Raw genomic sequence first — 22,772 nt, 5'->3', positions numbered from 1 at the left:
GAGGAAGAATGGGGGAGATTTACTAAAACTGGTGCACACAGAATCTGCTGCAGCTGTACATGGTAACCAATCAGCTTCTAATTTCAGCTTGTTCAATTAAGTTTTGACAATAAAACCTGGAAGGTTTCTATGCAGAGCTGCACCAGATTTTGCACCATTCAGTTTTAGTAAATAACCCCCAATGTTTGGTTGAATAGGAAGGAAATTTACCACTGACGTCTGCAATGATGTAAGACACAGAAGGATGCTCACCAGCATTTAAAAATAGGTTTTAGTGCTGACTCTTCGATTTAAACAGCATCATTTCATTTTTTATAAATTTTCTATTCAGGGATTCTGGCATAGCTGAATTCCACTACAAAACCCCAGACACCATCACAGACTGGAATGCCGGGGCTGTATGTTTGGGTCAGAGTGGATTTGGCCTGTCTCCTCCTGCCTCTCTTCGGGTCTTCCAGCCATTCTTTGTGCAACTCACCCTCCCATACTCTGTAGTGAGAGATGAAATTTTCACTCTCAAAGCCACAGTGCTTAACTACTTGAAGCAAAGTATAAAGGTAAGAACATTTATAACATTTTCTTCTGGACACATTGATGGTCGGTAATGGTGTTTGGTCAGAGGTAGGGATGAGCCGAACACCCCCCGGTTCGGTTCGCACCAGAACCTGCGAACGGACCGAAAGTTCGCACGAACGTTAGAACCCCATTGACGTCTATGGGACTCGAACGTTCGAAATCAAAAGTGCTCATTTTAAAGGCTAATTTGCATGGTATTGTCCTAAAAAGGGTTTGGGGACCCGGGTGCTACCCCAGGGGACATGTATCAATGCAAAAAAAACTTTTAAAAACGGCCGTTTTTTCGGGAGCAGTGATTTTAATGATGCTTAAAGTAAAAAAAAAAAAAAAGTGAAGTATTCCTTTAAATATCGTACCTGAGGGGTGTCTATAGTATGCCTGTAAAGTGACGCGTGTTTCCCGTGTTTAGAACAGTCCCTGCACCAAATGTCATTTTTAAAGGAAAAAATCTCATTTAAAACTGCTTGCGGGTTTAATGTAATGTCGGGTCCTGGCAATATCGATGAAAATCAGTGAGACAAACGGCATGGGTACCCCCCAGTCCATTACCAGGCCCTTTGGGTCTTGTATGGATATTAAGGGGAACCCCGCACCCAAATTAAAATAAGGAAAGGTGTGGGGCCACCAGGCCCTATATACTCTGAACAGCAGTATACAGGCTGTAGGTTTGTTGTTAAGTAGAATCTCTTTGTAATTTTGAACGGGTACATTTTTAACGTGTTTAGCTCCAGCCAAAAAATCTTTTTTAAGCTTTTTGGAAAACATAGGGAAGGGTTATCACCCCTGTGACATTTGTTTTGCTGTCTTTCCTCCTCTTCAGAAGATTTCACCTCACTTTTTGTCCCAATGGATTGGAAAGCATCAGTGGAAAGGAGAAATGTTTTTCCCATATTAACTCTTACAGGAGAGAATTTCCCTTCCTAGGGGTAGATTTATTCTCACTTCCTGTTGTCTCCTTCCGTTTGCAAGTAGGAGTCGTTTGTAAGTTAGTTGTTTGAAAGTAGGGTCCTGCCCTATATACTCAGCAGAAATTTGGGCCTTAGGTGTTGCTGTGGCCACAACACTGTAAGCCCTCACAGGGCTCTGCTGTGAAATATTAGATCAAGAATTGTAATTACATGCCCCTGTTGAACAGGAGCTGAAAAATTAGGCCTTAGGCACTGGTGCTGGTGCCACAACACTGCAACCCCTCACAGACACTCTAGTTGGAATGCAGGAACGAGCCCCGCTGCAAAGTATTGCATCAAAAATTGTAATTACATGCCCCTGTTAAACAAGGGCTGAAAAAATTGGGCCTTAGGCACTGGTGCTGGTGCCACAACACTGCAACCCCTCACAGACACTCTAGTTGGAATGCAGGAACGAGCCCTGCTGCAAAGTATTACATCAAAAATTGTAATTACACGCCCCTGTTAAACAGGGGCTGAAAAATTGTGCCTTAGGCACTGGTGGTGGCGCCCAGAACCAAAAATGCTCTTACAAGCTATCAGCGTGATGATTGAGGAGGAAGAGGATAATTACTCAGGAATAGTCACTCAGCATCAGCATAGGCAGTCTTTGAAGGGATCTGAGATTTCAAAAAAAATTATTCAGTTACATCAGCATCAGGTGCTTGGTAGCTGGTGGTGATCCAAGACTCATTCATTTTTATGAAGGTCAGTCGATCGACCGAGTCAGTGGACAGACGCACCCTGTGATCGGTTACCACGCCTCCAGCAGCACTGAATGTGCGTTCCGAAAGAACGCTGGATGCAGGACAGGCCAGTAGCTCAATTGCATACTGTGCAAGCTCTGGCCAGTGATCCATCCTCAAGACCCAGTAACCCAGAGGATTTTCGGTGGGAAAGGTGTCCAAGTCTGATCTTGCCCCTAGGTATTCCTGCACCATGTAAAACAGACGCTGGCGATGGTTGCTGGAACCGATCATACCTTGGGGCTGCGGACCAAAAAATTGTCTGAACGCATCGGTCAGACGGCCACCTTCTCCACCGCTCCTTCTTTGACTGACCGAAGCCTCAGCAACACGTTGTCCAGAAACAGGAGTTTGTAACCTCCCAGTCTCTGGGAACGCGTTGCACAGACCTTTCTGCAAGGCCTCCCGAAGATGTTTCATCCTCTGCTCCCTCTGCGATGGCAAGATAAGGTCCGCAACCTTACCCTTGTAACGTGGATCAAGGAGGGTTGCCAGCCAGTATTGGTCCTTCTCCTTGATACCACGAATACGAGGATCCTTACGCAGGCTTTGTAGGATCAGGGAGGCCATGCAGCGTAGGTTTGCTGAGGCATTCGGTCCGGAGTCCTCTGGGTCACTAAGGACGACATGGTCCGCAGCCACCTCCTCCCAGCCACGTACAAGTCCATGTGTTTCTTGGGACTGATCCCTTAAAGACTGCTGCTGATGCTGAGTGCCAGGCTCCACCTCCATACTGACACAATCTTCCTCCTCCTCCTCCTCTTCCTCCTCGTCCTCTTCCTGTGTGATCGGCGGGCACGCAGGAACACTGTCTGGATAAAGGGGGCCTTGAGAGCTAAGGAAGTCCTCCTCTTCCTGCCTCTGTTCTGCCTCAAGTGCCCTGTCCATTATTCCACGCAGCGTGTGCTCCAACAGGTGGACAAGGGGGACAGTGTCACTGATGCATGCACTGTCACTGCTCATCATCCTCGTGGCCTCCTCAAATGGTGACAGGACAGTGCATGCATCCCTGATCATGGCCCACTGGCGTGGGGAAAAAAAAACAAGCTCCCCTGACCCTGTCCTGGTGCCATAGTCGCACAGGTACTCATTGATGGCCCTCTGCTGCGTGTGCAGCCGCTGCAGCATGGCCAACGTTGAGTTCCACCTGGTGGGCATGTCACAGATTAGGCGGTTCTTGGGCAGGTTAAACTCCTTTTGGAGGTCCGTCAGCCGAGCACTGGCATTATATGACCGGCGGAAATGCACACAGACTTTCCTGGCCTGCCTCAGAACATCCTGTAAGCCCGGGTACCTGCCCAAGAACCGCTGCACCACCAAGTTAAGGATGTGAGCCAAACAGGGCACATGGGTCATTTGTCCCTGTTGGAGGGCAGAGAGGAGGTTGGTGCCATTGTCGCAAACCACCATTCCTGCCTTAAGTTGGCGTGGCGTCAACCACCTCTGAACCTGCCCCTGCAGAGCTGACAGAACCTCTGCCCCAGTGTGGCTCCTGTCCCCCAAGCACACCAGCTCAAGCACCGCATGGCATCTTTTGGCCTGCGTACTTGCGTAGCCCCTTGAACGACTACGGAGCACCGCTGGTTCCGAGGAAGAGGCCATGGAGGAAGAAGAAGAGGAGGGGGTGGAGGAGAGAGGTGTGTCACAATCATTAGCATTTTGAAAGCGTGGTGGCGGAACAACCTCCAACACTACTGCACCTTGTCCTGCATCCTTCCCAGCTGCCAGCAGAGTCACCCAATGCGCCGTGAAACTTAGGTAACGTCCCTGTCCATGCCTGCTGGACCATGAGTCAGCGGTAATATGCACCTTACCGCTGACCGCCCTGTCCAGCGAGGCATGGACATTGCCTTCCACATGCTGGTAGAGAGCCGGAATCGCCTTCCGTGAGAAAAAGTGGCGTTTGGGTACCTGCCACTGAGGAACTGCACATTCCACAAACTCACGGAAGGGGGCAGAGTCTACCAACTGAAAAGGCAGCAGTTGAAGTGCTAGCAATTTTGCCAAGCTAGCATTCAACCGCTGGGCATGTGGATGGCTGGGAGCAAACTTCTTTCGGCGGTGCAGCAGCTGGGGCAGGGAAATTTGCCTGGTACAATCTGACATCGGTGTACCAAAATCAGATTGCCCACAAGTACTTGGCTGTGACACACCTAATTCTACACCTTCATTCCTCTCAGTGCAGGTCTCAGAGAGGACTGAAGGTCTAGTGGGGTTGGAAATCTCAGCTGATGAGGAGCAAGCAGAGGTCCTCTTTGTTCTTTGGTGTGGGTCTTTTAGATACGCTTGCCAACGAACTGCATGGCAGGTCAACATATGTCTGGTCAAGCATGTGGTACCCAAGCGGGAGATGTTTTGGCCACGCGAGATACGCTTGAGACATATGTTGCAAATAGCAGCGGTGCGATCTGATGCACTCGTCTCAAAAAAGGCCCACACCAAAGAACTTTTTGAATAACGCGCAGAGACTGCAGCGCCCTGCACATGTGGAGCTTTGGGGTGTGATGCAGTCAATGTGCTGCCCTTAGGCTGGCCCCTGGAGGGCATCCTGCCTCGTTGGTGATGTGCCGCCTCCTCCTCCTCCTCCTCTCTCCTATCAGGCACCCACGTTGAGTCAGTGACCTCATCATCCCCTCCCTCCTCATCACTGGAGCAAACCTGGCAGTATGCTGCAGCAGGGGGAGCATGACTGCCAGATTGCTGTCCTTCTTGGGCACCCCCTCTGTCCGTGCTCGTGTTACTGCCTTCATCGAGCTCAGTATCATCATCAGAGCCTTCCAAACGCTGGGCATCCTCCTGGAGCATGTACCCAACACTGTGGTCAAACAGTTCGAGGGACTCCTCAGGAGGACATGGTGGGGCTAGGGAAGGAGTCACTGATGACATTGAGCCGAGGGAAGAGGCCGCTGCTTTGCCAGACAAAGTACCCTGGGCATGGGTGGGAGAGGATGAGGAGGATGAGGACGGCTTGGTCATCCACTCGACCAAGTCTTCCGCATGTTGCGGCTCAACATGGCCAGCTGCCGAAAAAAAGGCCAAGCGTGTCCCATGGCCACGTGCTGATGAGGATGCACCGTCTCCACGACCAGCACTAGACACAGAGCCTGCTTGCCCTCTCTTATTGGCTTGTGACTGTCTGCCTCTCCTTCTTGGCCTTCCAGACATACTAATGGCCTGTAGCTGCACTAAGCTGGGATATATATATATATATATATATATATGTACTGATACTGCAGCTAGCAAAATCAACTGCCTGCCTGTAGTATGAGAACACCACCAACCTTCTACAGGTAGCTTTAGCTGAACACTGTGAGGTGGACGCACCCCACTAACTTGTAGGTTTAGCAGAACACTGTGAGCAAGACGCACTGCACTAACTGTAAATAGTCTAGCTGCCTGACTGTGGTACTAATAGGATCAAAAGAACACCAGCAATTTTCTTTAAAATACTGTAACAAGACAAGCCTGCCTGTCAGTAAGAAGATAACAGGAACGGATCTAGCTGAACACTGTGAGCAGGACGCACCCCACTAGCTTGTAGGTTTAGCTGAACACTGTGAGGTGGATGCACCCCACTAACTTGTAGGTTTAGCTGAACACTGTGAGCAGGACGCACCCCACTAACTTGTAGGTTTAGCAGAACACTGTGAGCAGGACGCACTGCACTAACTGTAAATAGTCTAGCTGCCTGACTGTGGTACTAATAGGATCAAAAGAACACCAGCAATTTTCTTCAGGTAGCTGTATTTACTGTAACAAGACAAGCCTGCCTGTCAGTAAGAAGATAACAGAAACGGATCTAGCTGAACACTGTGAGCAGGACGCACCCCACTAGCTTGTAGGTTTAGCTGAACACTGTGAGGTGGACGCACCCCACTAACTTGTAGGTTTAGCTGAACACTGTGAGGTGGACGCACCCCACTAACTTGTAGGTTTAGCTGAACACTGTGAGCAGGACGCACCCCACTAACTTGTAGGTTTAGCAGAACACTGTGAGCAGGACGCACTGCACTAACTGTAAATAGTCTAGCTGCCTGACTGTGGTACTAATAGGATCAAAAGAACACCAGCAATTTTCTTCAGGTAGCTGTATTTACTGTAACAAGACAAGCCTGCCTGTCAGTAAGAAGATAACAGGAACGGATCTAGCTGAACACTGTGAGCAGGACGCACTGCACTAAATGTAAATAGGCTAGCTGCCTGACTGTGGCACTAATAGGATCAAAAGAACACCAGTAATTTTCTTCAAAATACTGTAACAAGACAAGCCTGCCTGTCAGTAGGAAGATAACAGGAACAGATCTAGCTGAACACTGTGAGCAGGACGCACTGCACTAAATGTAAATAGTCTAGAAGATAACAGGAACGGATCTAGCTAAACTGAATACAGTGTATATATATATATATATATATGCAACACCTGGGATGCATATATATACACAATACACTTTAAGTGCAGCTAACTGACTGACTGTCCTGCCTAATCTAGCTAACTCAAATGAAATGACACTGTCTCTCTCTCTCTCTCTAAGCACACCGGAACACACTGCACAGGGCCGCCGTGCAGGCGGCCTTATATAGTGTGGGGCGTGTACTAAATCCCCTGAGCCATAATTGGCCAAAGCCTCCTTGGCTTTGGCCAATTATGGCTCTCTGTTAAGGCGGCGCTGTGATTGGCCAAGCATGCGGGTCATAGTGCATGCTTGGCCAATCATCAGCAAGCAATGCACTGCGATGCCGCAGTGAATTATGGGCCGTGACGCGCCACACGAATTTGGCGCGAACGGCCCATATCGTTCGCAATTCGACGAACGATCGAACAGCCGATGTTCGAGTCGAACATGGGTTCGACTCGAACACGAAGCTCATCCCTAGTCAGAGGATGTAAAAACACATGTGATAATGCCAATGACTCCAGTTTCAGTGATTTGCCAGTTTTAGGTCCTGTCCAGAGCACTGTTGGGGCTACTTACCCTTTGTTTTCATTGGTGGGATTATTCAGTAAGAAAAGGGGCAATGAATAAAGTGTAATATATAGTTGAAACCAATTACAATTAATCACTGAACTAAATTGTGTACATTTATTTATAAATCACAATTACCGCACTACAAAACCCAATTTTTGTTTTGTTATATGCTCTGTACCTGTATAATGCAATTTTAATGCTCTCCTAACTTCACAACTAAGTACAAAGATTTATTTCCCTGTTGACAGGTACAAACCACCCTGTTACCTTCCTTAGAATTGGATGAGGAACCATGTGCTGACTGTCAGTACAGCAGCTGTATAAGTGCCGATGAAAGCAAAACGTTCTCCTGGAACATGAAAGCATCTAAGCTGGGTGAGTCGTGTGTCCAGTGAGAAATACTCAATGCATTACATAACTGCTTTGAGAAAGATTTAAAATAAATTATACTCCTTTAGCTATGAGTGGAGCTCCCACTGCTGACCTTTGTTTTTTTAGAGGAGCAGACTCTGGGGGTTGTCATGCTGACCTTGGTTTCACTTCCTGGTGAGTTACTGACCTGAAACAAGTATGGAATGAAGTCTAGGCATGTGCATTCCGTTTCGTTCCGAATCGAAATTCGGACGAATTTTTCATTATTCGGAAATTCGGATGCATCCGAATTTCTGAATTACAAAAGTAAAGAATTTAAACGAATCCGGAAAAAAACGAACAAATTCGAAAACATATTCGAATCGAATTCGAAAACATAATCGAATTGGAAGACAAATTTGAATCGAATTCGAAAACATAATCAAATTGGAAGACAAATTCGAATCGAATTGGAAAAAAATAGAAAACGTTTTTCTAAAAAAAACAATAAGATAGAATATAAAATAATAATTTTGGAAGATGGTTTATATATATATATATATATATATATATATATATATATATATATATATAATTTTTTTCTATTCTGTTCTATTGTTTTTCTGTTCTAGTCTTTTCTATTAGAATTCGATTTCATTCTATTTCATTCTGTTTCTGTATAACCATTTTCAGAAATTCAAATTTCGTATAGAATGATTTTGCATTCAAATAGAAAAGATTAGAATAAAATAGAAAATAATAGAAAAACAATAGACCAGCATAGAAAAAAATAAAATAAAATAAATTAAATATATATATATATATATATATATATATATATATATATATATATATATATATATATATATATATATATATATATATATATATACACATTTATTTAATTTATTTTATTTTATTTTTTTCTATGCTGGTCTATTGTTTTTCTATTATTTTCTATTTTATTCTAATCTTTTCTATTTGAATGCAAAATCATTCTATACGAAATTTGAATTTCTGAAAATGGTTATACAGAAACAGAATGAAATAGAATGAAATCGAATTCTAATAGAAAAGACTAGAACAGAAAAACAATAGAACAGAATAGAAAAAAATTATATATATATATATATGTATATATATATATATATATATATATATATATATATATATATATATATATATAAAACCATCTTCCAAAATTGGAATTTGGTACAGAATGAATTCAAATAGAAAAGATTAGAATAGAACAGAATAGAAAAAAATATAAAATATTCTATTCTAATCTTATAATATTTCTTTCTATTCTGTTCTACTGTTCTATTGTTTTTCTATTCTATTCTATTCTTTTCTATTAGAATTTGATTTCATTCTATTTCTATATAACCATTTTCCGAAATTCGAATTTTGTATAGAATGAATTTGAATTCAAATAGAAAAGATCAGAATATAATAGAAAATATTAGAAAAACAATAGAACAGAATAGAAAAAATATTATATATATATATATATATATATATATATATATATATATATATATATATATATATATATATATATATATATAAAACCATCTTCCGAAATTCGAATTTCGTATAAAATGAATTTGAATTTGAATAGAAAAGATTCAAATAGAGTAGAAAGAATAGACTGGAAAAACAATAGAACAGAATAGAATAAGATATAATATATATATTATATTTTATTCTGTTCTGTTCTATTGTTTTTCTAGTCTATTCTTTTCTATTATTTTCTATTCAAATTCGAATTCATTCTATACGAAATTCGAATTTCAGAAGCCATCTTCCGAAATTCGAATTTCGTATAGAATGAATTCAAATTTGAATAGAAAAGTTTAGAATAGAATAGAAAAGAATAGCATAGAAAAACAATGGAACAGAATAGAAAAAAATATAATATATATATTATATTTTATTCTCTTCTGTTCTATTGTTTTTCTAGTCTATTCTATTTCTATTATTTTCTATTCTAATCTTTTCTATTCAAATTCAATTTCATTCTATACGAAATTCTAATTTTAGAAGCCATCTTCCGAAATTCTAATTTCGCATAGAATTAATTCAAATTCGAATAGAAAAGTTTAGAATAGAATAGAAAAGAATAGCATAGAAAAACAATGGAACAGAATAGAAAAAAATATTATATATATATATATATATATATATATATATATATAAAACCATCTTCCAAAATTGGAATTTTGTACAGAATGAATTCGAATAGAAAAGATTAGAATACAATATATTATATTTTTTCTATTCTGTTCTATTGTTTTTCTATGCAATTCTTTTATATTTTCTATTCTATCCTAATCTTTTCTATTGGAATTCGATTTCATTCTATACGAATTTCAAATTTTGCAAAATGGTTATATATAGTTTACTTTTTCAAATTCAGTTAATGTTTTTTTCGAATGTGGTAGAATTTTTTCGAATTTTATAGTTTTTTTCGAACGTGGTAGAATTTTTTTCGAATTTGACAGTTTTTTTCGAATGTGGTAGAATTTTTTTCGAATTTGACAGTTTTTTTCGAATGTGGTAGAATTTTTTCAAATTTGATAGTTTTTTTCGAATATGGTCGAATTTTTTCGAATGCGGTAGAATTTTTTCGAATTTGAATACGAAACTAAACAAATTCCGAAAACGAATGTAACGAATGCAACGAATTTAACTAAACGAATTTAGTTAAATAACGAATCGAAACTAAACTAAACTAAACTAATTTTTTCATCCTGCACATGTCTAATTGAAGTCTCAATAGTCTTAACTCCTCATTCCACAAGCTTACTCCAGGTCAGTGACCTACAGTAGTACATAATAAATAAACAACCTGGGAGCCTGTAAATAAAAACGGGGGTTATTCCTGCGCTACCGGATTGGAAAAAATTGTTATAGTAGTCGTATACTCAACTTTTAAACCTATATGCAACCTCTATCGCTGGACAGCTGCATGCACCGAAATCAGGGCTCAGACATAAGCCCGAATAAATGATGTAAAAGAGAGAGGGGGGGGGGGTGCTGCGCTACCCGGAGGGTCTCAGCTTATTGGTATTAATAATAATTATTCCTAGTGTTCATAGGTCACGAGGTCTCAATAAAAAGTGGAATCTAAAACCGTTCGTAAAAAATCGCATGAATTGGAGTATAGAGTAAGCATGAAATAGATGTAGTGACTCAAAATAGTTGCATATATGTTGATCCAACAGGTGATATAAATATAAATGTAACCACTAATACATATATGTTGATCCAAGAGTGAAAAAATATATAAAAGTAAAAACCAATTCCTCATGTGTTTAAAATTACTCAATCTAATAGTACAATTATCAAAAAGTGCTCGTGCTCTCGTGCCTTAGATGAAAAGATCAAAACTGATGCATATACTAAAGTGCAAAGAATAAAGCAATAATATAACAAAAAGGTCATGTATCAAGTGAAGCAAACAAAAAAGGTATGGTTGCCTGATCCTAGTGTTGCGACCAGTGCAACAGTGCAACTATAGTGTGAGTGGTCACGTGAGTAAATAAATCACTGACTAACCCACTATACTTATTAATGTCCAAGATATTAAATAAGTATTCAAGTGTCCACAAAGTCCGTGCAGCCAAAGGTGTACAAAAGAACAGTGCTCAAACACAACAATCAAATGACAGTGGGGTGTTGCTATGCAGATCAGACACTCTATGTCCTCTTCATGCAGCATGCACTAGTGTAGGTAATGGCCCCTTACCTAGCGGTGCTAGGTCAACCGCATATAAGTTGTTATATCCCGAGGTCCTGGGTCTCTCCTACGTTTCTGTGTCCAGACTTGCTGACTCTGCAGGATCCTATTGGGGGCTGGGGTGTGTCTAGTTGTGGTCCTAATTGGGGTCCTAGGACAGTGCGGCTCCTAGTTCATCCTCCACATCATCTCTCCAGTGTATATAAAATATAGGACAAGGTACCCAGATGGTGAAGTATGTTTTCTTAGGGTCACTTTATTCACATATACAATGTACAGAGTACTCACATTAGCAGTTTTTCTCATACAGCGTTGTATCCTACGAGCGCCGAGCTCGCAATGCATTCAGCAAAGAAAGATAAAATGAAACAAGCCTATTCCGTCCCTACGCGTGACGTCACCGATCACGTGACTTCTTCACCGATCCCCTGAAGAAGTCACGTGATCGGTGACGTCACGCGTAGGGACGGAATAGGCTTGTTTCATTTTATCTTTCTTTGCTGAATGCATTGCGAGCTCGGCGCTCGTAGGATACAACGCTGTATGAGAAAAACTGCTAATGTGAGTACTCTGTACATTGTATATGTGAATAAAGTGACCCTAAGAAAACATACTTCACCATCTGGGTACCTTGTCCTATATTTTATATACACTGGAGAGATGATGTGGAGGATGAACTAGGAGCCGCACTGTCCTAGGACCCCAATTAGGACCACAACTAGACACACCCCAGCCCCCAATAGGATCCTGCAGAGTCAGCAAGTCTGGACACAGAAACGTAGGAGAGACCCAGGACCTCGGGATATAACAACTTATATGCGGTTGACCTAGCACCGCTAGGTAAGGGGCCATTACCTACACTAGTGCATGCTGCATGAAGAGGACATAGAGTGTCTGATCTGCATAGCAACACCCCACTGTCATTTGATTGTTGTGTTTGAGCACTGTTCTTTTGTACACCTTTGGCTGCACGGACTTTGTGGACACTTGAATACTTATTTAATATCTTGGACATTAATAAGTATAGTGGGTTAGTCAGTGATTTATTTACTCACGTGACCACTCACACTATAGTTGCACTGTTGCACTGGTCGCAACACTAGGATCAGGCAACCATACCTTTTTTGTTTGCTTCACTTGATACATGACCTTTTTGTTATATTATTGCTTTATTCTTTGCACTTTAGTATATGCATCAGTTTTGATCTTTTCATCTAAGGCACGAGAGCACGAGCACTTTTTGATAATTGTACTATTAGATTGAGTAATTTTAAACACATGAGGAATTGGTTTTTACTTTTATATATTTTTTCACTCTTGGATCAACATATATGTATTAGTGGTTACATTTATATTTATATCACCTGTTGGATCAACATATATGCAACTATTTTGAGTCACTACATCTATTTCAACCTGGGAGCCTGTACTTAAACAAGTCAGCAATGGCAGCTTCCAAATGTCAAACTTCAACTACTCATTATTCTCTTTATTTGGCTATAGTCCTGTCTTTGTGTTAGAGTCGTCTGAACTCTGCAGGTTATGTTGCTTGAGGACCCCAAGTCTAAGTTTGGGTCATTTTTCTTTAAATCAGCACAAGGGACCATATTTACATTTAATGCAAAGTGTCCCTTGTGCTGGTTATGGCTGTCATAGTTGAAATCTGAAGTCCTCTGCTCTCACCATACCCTGCAGCTGTACCCTTCAGGTGCTGCATGGGGGTTAATAGGACCCGTCACAGGCACTCATCAAGAATGATGCCTATGCCCAATCTCTCTGCCCCCCTCTTCCATTCATAGAAGCTGTATTTTTTCTTCCATGAATGAAAAACCCTCTATGAATGAAGGTGATGGATCTTTAGTTCATCTGCCTATTCTCCTTTCATAGATTGTTTTTCATTTATGGAAGCTTTATTACAGTTTTTATGAATAGGGGAAGGATGGGCAGAAAAGACAGACACAGTGAGCACTCTTGGCGAGTGCCTATGACAGGTCCTCCAGCTCGTATTAACCCCTGCAACACTGGAAGATTATGGCTGTGAGGTATTGGGGGGGGGGGCATAGAACTTTGGATTACAACTATGGTAGCTGGCACCAACACGAAAAACTTTGCATTAAATGTAATTACATAGTTACATAGTTAGTCATTTTAAAAAAAAACACAAGTCCATCTAGTTCAAACAAAAAAAGTAAAAAAGAAAATACAATCCCATATACACAATCCTTCACCCACAGTTGATCCAGAGGAAGGTGGAAAACCCCAGCAAAGTATGATCCAATTTGCTACAGCAGGGGAAAAAAATCCTTCCTGATCCCCCGATCAACTTTTCCTATAACTCACCAATTACCATTCCTTGTGCTAATTTTTTTTTTTTTTTATTTGCCCTAAACTTAGGATTTAGGTACACCTAGCTAGGCAATCTTAATAGCTACCATTTCATTACTTTAGCATGTTTATTTCTTTCCAGGAGAAGTAAATATCACAGTGAGGACAGAAGCTGTTAACTCATCAGAACTGTGTCACAATGAAATACCTATTGTCCCCACACAAGGCAGCTCTAATACAATTATTAAGCCACTTCTTGTACAGGTTGGTATCATGATAATTCATTCTCATCGTTCTTTTTTATTCAGGTGATATAAAGGGTAAAATACATTTGTAATTCTGGTTTTACAATTGTTACCTTATGCTATGTACACACATTATTGGTTGCAGCGAAATCTGGAGAACCTTATCGTACTTAATAAATATACAAGAAACTGGCTAAAAACAAGACCCTTGATTCCACATTACATAGTTACATAGTATGTGAGGTTGAAAAAAGACACAACTCCATCAAGTCCAACCTATGTGTGTGATTATGTGTCAGCATTACATTGTATATCCCTGTATGTTGCGGTCGTTCAGGTGCTTATCTAATAGTTTCTTGAAACTATCGATGCCCCCCGCTGAAACCACCGCCTGTGGAAGGGAATTCCACATCCTTGCCGCTCTTACAGTAAAGAACCCTCTAGATAGTTTAAGGTTAAATCTAATGCCCTGTACACACGGTCGGATTTTCCGACGGAAAATGTGTGATAGGACCTTGTTGTCGGAAATTCCGACCGTGTGTAGGCTCCATCACACATTTTCCATTGGAATTTCCGACACACAAAGTTTGAGAGCTTGCTATAAAATTTTCCCGACAACAAAATCCGTTGTCGGAAATTCCGATCGTGTGTACACAAATCCGACGGACAAAGTGCCACGCATGCTCAGAATAAATTAAGAGATGAAAGCTATTGGCTACTGCCCCGTTTATAGTCCCGAGGTACGTGCTTTACGTCACCGCATTTAGAACGATCGGATTTTCCGATAACTTTGTGTGTATGCAAAACAAGTTTGAGCCAACATCCGTCGGAAAAAATCCATGGACTTTGTTGTCAGAATGTCCGATCAATGTCCGACCGTGTGTACGGGGCATAAGAGTTATCAAAAAGTGCCAGCACAGGATGTACTGTGGGTGCTTGTAGTAGCACAGTGCCGCGTCCTGAACGTTTAGTTGGTAAAATGTTGGAAGTGAAAAGAATGGACTTTTTAGGTACAAATTATATGAAAATAAACAATAATTTTATTAGCAAATTAATACATAGTATCATTAAAAAACAATAAGTAATAAGAAAGAAAATGTGTGCTTGCATTAGGTAATGTATGTCATTATCTCAATACTCATACACAAAATCAAAAAAGAAAAAAAGGAAATTAAAAAGGAAAATGACTCCAGGTGAAAGCTATCGCTATACTTCACAGCAAATTACAATGTGAAAATTTGATACTGAATTCATATATTGTAAAAAATATATATATTATTAAGTTCATATATTGATTATATAAACCATTCAATACATAACGATAAATAAAGTGCAAAGAATAGTGTTCAAATTCAGTCCACCCAAGTGCAAAATTGAAGATATGAAATTGTATAAAATTCAAAAACGCATAAGTAGCAAAAACGCATGTCCACAGTTCATAAATTGCATCCCATATGAATGTAGGAGGAGATAGAGGGACGTGAAGGGACTTCCAGCCACCAGTGGGTCCAAGGAGTAATAACAGATGTACCCTTACCAGACACGTTGGACCTCCTTTATAGCAAGGTCATATAGGCATGCAGATATGGCCCTCTGCAGGGACGGGAGATGACAGCTCAGCCAGCATACAGCAGGAGATGATTCCGGCACTTCCGCGTTAAGACAAACACTCCCTCGTCACAGGAACCATAGATAGAAGGGGAGGGAGAGGGGAAAAAAAAACTCCAATAGTGTAGTAGGTTTAAAAGTTTTATTGCCTCGATCCACCAGGCATCATATTGCACAGTTAACAAAAGAAAACAAAAAAGTAATTAAAAGCCGTCAAAATTTAAAAAGCAGAACGCCCGTGCACAGTTACATGGGGCTCTATGGTGTACTGGCATACACTGCGTAGCCACGCCCATCATTAAAAAACAAAAGAAAGAAAACAATATGCTAAAAACTGCAGTGTGACTACAGTGGCAACTAAAAGCTCTCCAATAGTGGTCAGAGGGTGTCAACACACGTCACAAAGAGCGTGTATGACCATACTAGATTGGAGCAAAATTGTTTAGCTCTACATGTTTCGCGAAGATCGCTTCTTCAGGAGCTAGTGTGATTTCTAAAAAGAAACAGACCGTTATTGAATTTTAGTGAAAAGCAAACAAACAATATATTACATACATTACAGTACATCTAAGAATCAGCTTGTCAAGATATGTGAGTGACACCAAAGACCACCTAAGCATGCAGGCCGAACAAACACCCCATGCAATGTGCACAGCAGGTCGGATGTGGGGGCGCACCAGATAGTTTAAAGTAGAGATAAGATATCCCATAAAGAGCGTGTGGGTGTTAGTTTACTGAAAGTAAAAACCCACAGAAAGAGGGGTATATGTTATACCCACACCATATAACCCAATAAGGGAGGGGAGGGAAAAGGATAAACTGAGTGTGTATACAAGGCAAGCAAGAACAAATCCATCCGCTTCACATGCAAAGTGGTATGGAAGGCACGAATACCTTCCGTGTCTAAATACGTAGCGTATTTGGAAGTTGGAAATAGTTTATAGTAGGTGGCTATAGCCTTCAAGTGTGGCCTTATACTGTGCTTTGGTGATGGTATTTTGTCATCTAGGAAATAATACAAGTTGAATTGTATAGAGGGTGAGGCCTGATAAATAGTGGTAGCTATATACATATAAGCTCTCACCTAGAGAATGGCCCAAGATGGTAAGGGTAACGGCATTGGTAAGACCGTATAATAGTTATCCATGTGGAAAGGGCTGAATATGCCAGTGTCAGGCCTATTTGTAAACTAACCTGGGATCTAGAGCATAGCAGGTATCAAAGAAGGGGTACAGAGTAGACCGCCTGTGAAAACAGGAATGTCCCAGGCAAGTCAGTCAAAACATCCAGTTCAATCAGCAAATAGCGCTACAGTAGATAAGCACACAGAGGTACGTACCACAATCAAGGTAAGATAGGGATCGTCCGGGTAAGGAGGTTCACGGATGGAGATGTTGCCATAGAGTGGGGCTAACACACAGTGCCTTTTATGTGCGTCCCAATCAGGTGTGCGGCAGGGACTTCCGCATCACGTTTATTTCTCTTAATCTCTTAATTTATCTTAATGTTTACTTCCATACCACTTTGCATGTGAAGCGGATGGATTTGTTCTTGCTTGCCTTGTATACACACTCAGTTTATCCTTTTTTCCTCCCTCCCTTATTGGGTTATATGGTGTGGGTATAACATATACCCCTCTTTCTGTGGGTTTTTACTTTCAGTAAACTAACACCCACACGCTCTTTATGGGATATCTTATCTCTACTTTAAACTATCTGGTGCGCCCCCACATCCGACCTGCTGTGCACATTGCATGGGGTGTTTGTTCGGCCTGCATGCTTATGTGGTCTTTGGTGTCACTCATATCTTGATAAGCTGATTCTTAGATGTACTGTAATGTATGTAATATACTGTTTGTTTGCGTTTCACTAAATTTCAATAATGGTCTGTTTCTTTTTAGAAATTGTACTAGCTCCTGAAGAAGCGATCTTCGCGAAACATGTAGAGCTAAACAATTTTGCTCCAATCTAGTATGGTCATACACGCTCTTTGTGACGTGTGTTGACACCCTCTGACCACTATTGGAGAGCTTTTAGTTGCCACTGTAGTCACCCTGCAGTTTTTAGCATATTGTTTTCTTTCTTTTGTTTTTTAGTGATACTATGTATTATTTTGCTAATAAAAGTAATGTTTATTTTCATATAATTGGTGCCTAAAAAGTCCATTCTTTTCACTTCCAACATTTGACCAACTAATAGTTTTAGGTTAAACCTCTTTTCTTCTAATTTTAATGAGCGGCCACGTGTCTTGTTAAACTCCCTTCCGCGAAAAAGTTTTATCCCTATTGTGGGGTCACCAGTACGGTATATTATTTGCTTATACAGGATTAGGAAGTCACTCTAGCAGTCCTATAGTGAAATGCAGTTGTGCAAAATGCTGTAGACCAGCGACCACTGTGGACCACTGATGGTCCTTGAGAAAATTTTGGTGGCCCCCAGGGGTTCTGTCACAAATCATCATTGTGCTGGACGTATACCTCCCAATGTTGTTTCCAGTGTTCACAACACGCGCTCTGACAGTTAATACTGTTAGCGCGCATTGATAGCCGATACCTCCTCTGTAGTTCTGGCTCCTGTGAACTTGGTGGGAGGCGCCGAGAGTAGTGCAGAGAGCGGGAGGTAAAGGAGGGGACTTCCAATGGCAGCAATGATCACAGACTGGGAGGGAGCACCGAGCTCAGGCACATGGCTGGATAAGGAGGTGAGATCCAATGATGAGTCTGGGAAAGGTAGCAGTGTGATGCAGAGTGCGGAGGGGGGCAGAGAGATGTGCATTGTGTGTATAAGGCAGCAATGTGATCCAGGGGAGGGGGCAGAAAGCTGGAGCAGTGTGTATATAAGGTATGTAAAATTCATGTTACTGGTCCACAGGATTTAAAATTGTGAATTTAGTGGTCCAGGAGGTCCGAAAAGGTTGGCGACTACTGCTGTAGACCACAGTAACCAATTAGATTTAACCTTTCAAGGATTTTCCTAAAAAAAAAAATAACTTTGAATGGCTACTGTGTGGTTTATTTACTAAAGGCAAATCCACTGTGCACTACAAGTGCACTGCAAGGGGACATGAAAGGAAAATAAAAAACAACATTTTTTTCTTGCACGTGATTGGATGATAGAAATCAGCAGAGTTCCCCTCATTTCAGATCTTCCCCTCAGATCTACAGCGACTGCACTTCCAAGTGCACTTGCAATGCACAGTGGATTTGCCTTTAGTAAATCAACCCGTGTGGGTCATTGCACATAATGGGGTTGATTTACTAAAGGCACATAGACTGTACACGTTGGAAAGTACAGTTGCACTCTGCAAAAGCAGTTGCTCCAGACCATAATACATGAACAGAAGCCTTGCTGACTTCCATCATCCAATCATGTGCGAGAAAAAATGCTGTTTTATTTATTTTCCTAGAATGTGATTGGGTATTCTTTGCCAAGTGAACCTTTATCTCATTTACTAAGCTCTGGAGCAACTGCTCTTGCAGAGTGCAATTGCATTTTGCAAAGTGCACAGCCTATTTGCCTTTAGTAAATCAACCCCAATCATCAATCTCATCTTTGCTCTTGGTCCCCTTTTTTCTTTTAGCTAAACTTTGTTTATTTGTACTTGCAGCCTGGAGGAGTCCTACAAGAAAAGTCTTACAGTTCACTGTTTTGTAACCAAGAAGGTAAGGAATTACTGTGAATTCTTTAACTGGGGGATATAGAAAAACAAATATGTAATGTGTTTGTCTGTTTCTGGACCCAATAACCATAGCCCACCATAGAAAATTTCCCATGTAAGTGACTTTCCAGTGCAAATTTAGGTAAACCGACTACAAATGTGTAAGCAGGGCCCAAGCGCTGGATACTCAGAGGGGAGAAAAGACACACACAGAGACCCTAATTTTCAAGGAAGTGTATTAAGGTGGAAGTCACAACAAAACAGTAACAAAGCCTATGTGATGGCAACAGTCTGGTCAGCAACATCTACAGAAAACTGTGTAACAGTAGCCTGGAACGATACACTAATGCTGAAAACACCTGGCAGAGGGGGCAGCTGGAAGGCGGGCGTGTAACTGAAGAGGGAAGGATCCTATCTGTAGAATAGGCAGACAGTCCCTACTCTGTCCCTCCTCCACTGGAACCTCTCCCTACGATATGTACACTCTCCCTAGCCAGTGGGTTCCTGTCCCTAACATAACCACGTGCAAAATGGGTGCCAACTGCAGTGAGGCAGTACTTTTTATAAGCATTGCACCATCAAAGGTGACTGCAGAGGTCACCTGGGGTAGCAGTACCCAATTGGACAGCTGTTCTCCTGATGACACCTATGGAGGCCTCATAGGTTCATTCTACCCTCTACTCTCTATGCATGGTGACTGCAGAGCAGCAACACCTGCCTACAAGTGCCCAGAACATGTACTGAAATCTAGAAAGCTAAATAAAGGCCAGGTGCCAGAAAACCAAAAAAGTATTTTCAAAAGGATAGACCAGCAATAAAACTAGAGAAGACAAAATATTTTTTTCTTTTTCATTTTGGATAAGGTAAGGGCGAGTTATAACCCCTGTAAGGTTGTTTTGTTTGCCATCCCATTCCCATTGGGAAGATTTCCCTTTAGCCCTGTGCCAAATCCACATCAGAAAGTGAGAGGAAATCCCTACAAAGTGAGGGAAATCCTGGTAGTCACCAAACCTAGTGTATCTACTGGAAGATATCCCCTCTATTCCTGTTCTGAGGAATGCTCATATATTGGGCTTTTCTTTCCCTTTTGGTTATCATGGTCACAGGACTAATAAAAAGAGTAAATCTCTTGAACTGAGAAACAGAGGACATCAAAAATCTTAGTTGGTCCAACCCATTTCCACTCTATCCAAAACTTTAAGCTGTAAAGAGGAATTGCAATACTTTGCTTGACGTTGTAATCTCTGATTCCATATTTCTCAAAATCACATCTGTGATATTCCTTCATATAAATACAGTGATACATTTTACAAATGTGCTTTGCCAACTTCAGGAAGCACAATAAGAATAAGTGATAATCCTGTAAGAAAAAAAATAAAAGAACAGCCCGGTCATGTGACCCATCAAAGTCATATAACTGGCTACCCTTCAATCACACAGATCTCTGCTGCCACAATAAGCCACACCATGCAATGGGACATAAGATGCAGGGTGATAGACAGATGCATAACTTAGACCTATTGAAAGCAACATTTTAAACTTGCATGGCATGGCCTCTCAATGGATACAGAAAATAGAGCATTTTCATTTCCCTGAAAAAAGTGTGAAATTTCAGTGAAATCTCACCATTTTGGCAAAGTGTATAGGAGAATAAGAAATTACAAAGGCTCTTGGTAGCTTTTTAGGGGTAATAGGCTTTAAAAGGCTCTTCAGGTTAAAAAAAGCTCCTTTGAAATACCATAGACTGTCAGAAATGGCTCCTCCACAGCCTTAATATTTTCACAGTACGGGATAAAAAAAAATGATGGAAAGAAGTAAAATGAAAAAGTTAAAGTGACAGTACACAAATACAATAAATTTTAAAAAATACGGAAATCTGAAATAAATTAACTAAAATACCTGAAATACCCCCACCCACAAAAATGGCAGCCAAGGGTCCTAGGAACGCCATTATGCGGGCTCTACATGCTGTACAGCCATGTGCATGGAGAATTGAACAGTTGGAAAAGGTGTCCCCGTTTACCCTTACCTCTTTTTCTGGGGACAAGTTTGGATTTTCCCTCACTTTCTTTCTAGGTGACAGTGGTCACCACTACAAATAGAGAGTGTGAATCTTCCCAGTGGGGACACAGACAGCAATAAAATCCTGTCTCACCTATCTTCTACCCAAAAGTAAAAAAAGGTTTTGCCTACAGATATAATTTGCATTGATGAAGCTGTGTGCATGTCTAACATCTAATCATACACTAGGGTAACTCCTATTTCTGCAAACTCCCCTGCACTTAACTGGGTTATTTAAAGTGACATTGGGATCTATTGGCTATGGGAACGTTTACTACTTAAATTAATCAAAGTCTGGATTTGTAAACTTTGATGTATATTACATGTGTTATGGTATATGCACATACACACACACATTCAAATTGAGTTTTATTCAAAGCATGAATAACATATACGGTCTATTTCAGTGGTTCTCAACCAGCGGACAATGGCCAGCTTCCAGGCCACAGCCTTCCTCCTCCAGGACTTTCAGCCATCTGCAGATCGCCTAACCTTCCACAATACCTCCCAGTTCCCATATAGCTCCCAAACTCCCATATTTGCCAGTAGTGCCCCTAAATCTCCCCACGGTACCATTGGCCCCCTGAGAGCTCTCAGCCCTCAGAAAGCCCTTAGCATCCTACAGTGCCTCCTAACCTTCCACAGTGTCCTGAAAATGCCCCAGCTTCCTTGAGAGACGTCAGCCCCCTCCAGAACCTCATCCTCTACAAGGCCATCAAGTCTGATGCAAAGTACCTTAATCCCCCCCAGAACCCTCATCCCTACACTGACACCCAACCCCATTCAAAGCCCCCTGGAATATTAATAAATAGTTGGCATTTCCATACTTTTATTGTGTGAGAGTAAACTTTTTTTTTTACTGTTGGAGCATGAAAGGTTATAAAAAATATTAATAATAAGGTTGAGAACCACTGATCTATATTATTGTTGTATTTTGCTTGTTTTGCCTTTATGTGAATCTAACACCAGTGTGTTTACATCAGGGGACTCAAAGACAGAGAACGTCTTTCTGCGAATTCCAGAGAATACTCTAAAAGATTCTAAAAGAGCTGATATAACCGTTCGGGGTAAGTTATATGTAATCACTTAAAGTGAATGTAAACCCTAAACCTATGTTAGCACTAGTATTAGGATGCAGTGGCGGCTGGTGGGTTTTTTGTTCGGGGGGGGCAGACAACCACCCCCCGGCGGCGCGGCACTAACAACCCCCTTCCAAGCACACATCTTCCAGTTGGTCGGGCACTTACCTGGATAGATAGATCTAGATAGATGGTGGGTGTCTTCCAGCATGGAGGGGTGCTGGCAGCGGTTCCAGGCTAGCAGGTGCGGGGTCCAGACAGACTCTCCAGACTGGCGGGTGCGGGGTCTGAGCAGCGGCTCCAGGGTGGTGGGCTTCCTCTCTGGCTCCAGCGGCTTCCTCCCTGGCTCCATGTCAGGCATCCAATAGGATCCCCTGACGATTTGGCCAATTGGGAAGCAGGTCTCATACCTGCTTCCTGATTGGCGGGAAGAAGATTTAGTGTGAAAATAGCGAAAATGTATTCGCT

General features: G+C 41.4%; 1 protein-coding gene across 1 annotated transcript in view; it reads left to right on the top strand.

Annotated features, from left to right (window-relative positions):
• The window catches only part of LOC141105632 (alpha-2-macroglobulin-like protein 1), a 351,206-nt gene that overhangs the window by 204,382 nt on the left and 124,052 nt on the right, over nt 1–22,772 (top strand). Inside the window, exons 19-23 of the mRNA XM_073595595.1 lie at nt 332–557; nt 7,485–7,611; nt 13,797–13,918; nt 19,114–19,168; nt 22,209–22,292. Coding sequence (XP_073451696.1) covers nt 332–557; nt 7,485–7,611; nt 13,797–13,918; nt 19,114–19,168; nt 22,209–22,292 — 614 coding nt within the window. The remainder of the gene's footprint in view (nt 1–331; nt 558–7,484; nt 7,612–13,796; nt 13,919–19,113; nt 19,169–22,208; nt 22,293–22,772) is intronic.

This window comes from Aquarana catesbeiana, linkage group LG08, assembly GCF_042186555.1.
Source record: "Aquarana catesbeiana isolate 2022-GZ linkage group LG08, ASM4218655v1, whole genome shotgun sequence".
NCBI lineage: Eukaryota > Metazoa > Chordata > Amphibia > Anura > Ranidae > Aquarana > Aquarana catesbeiana.
Note: the sequence above shows the minus strand (reverse complement) of the source record. Positions and strands in the feature narration are given on the sequence as shown.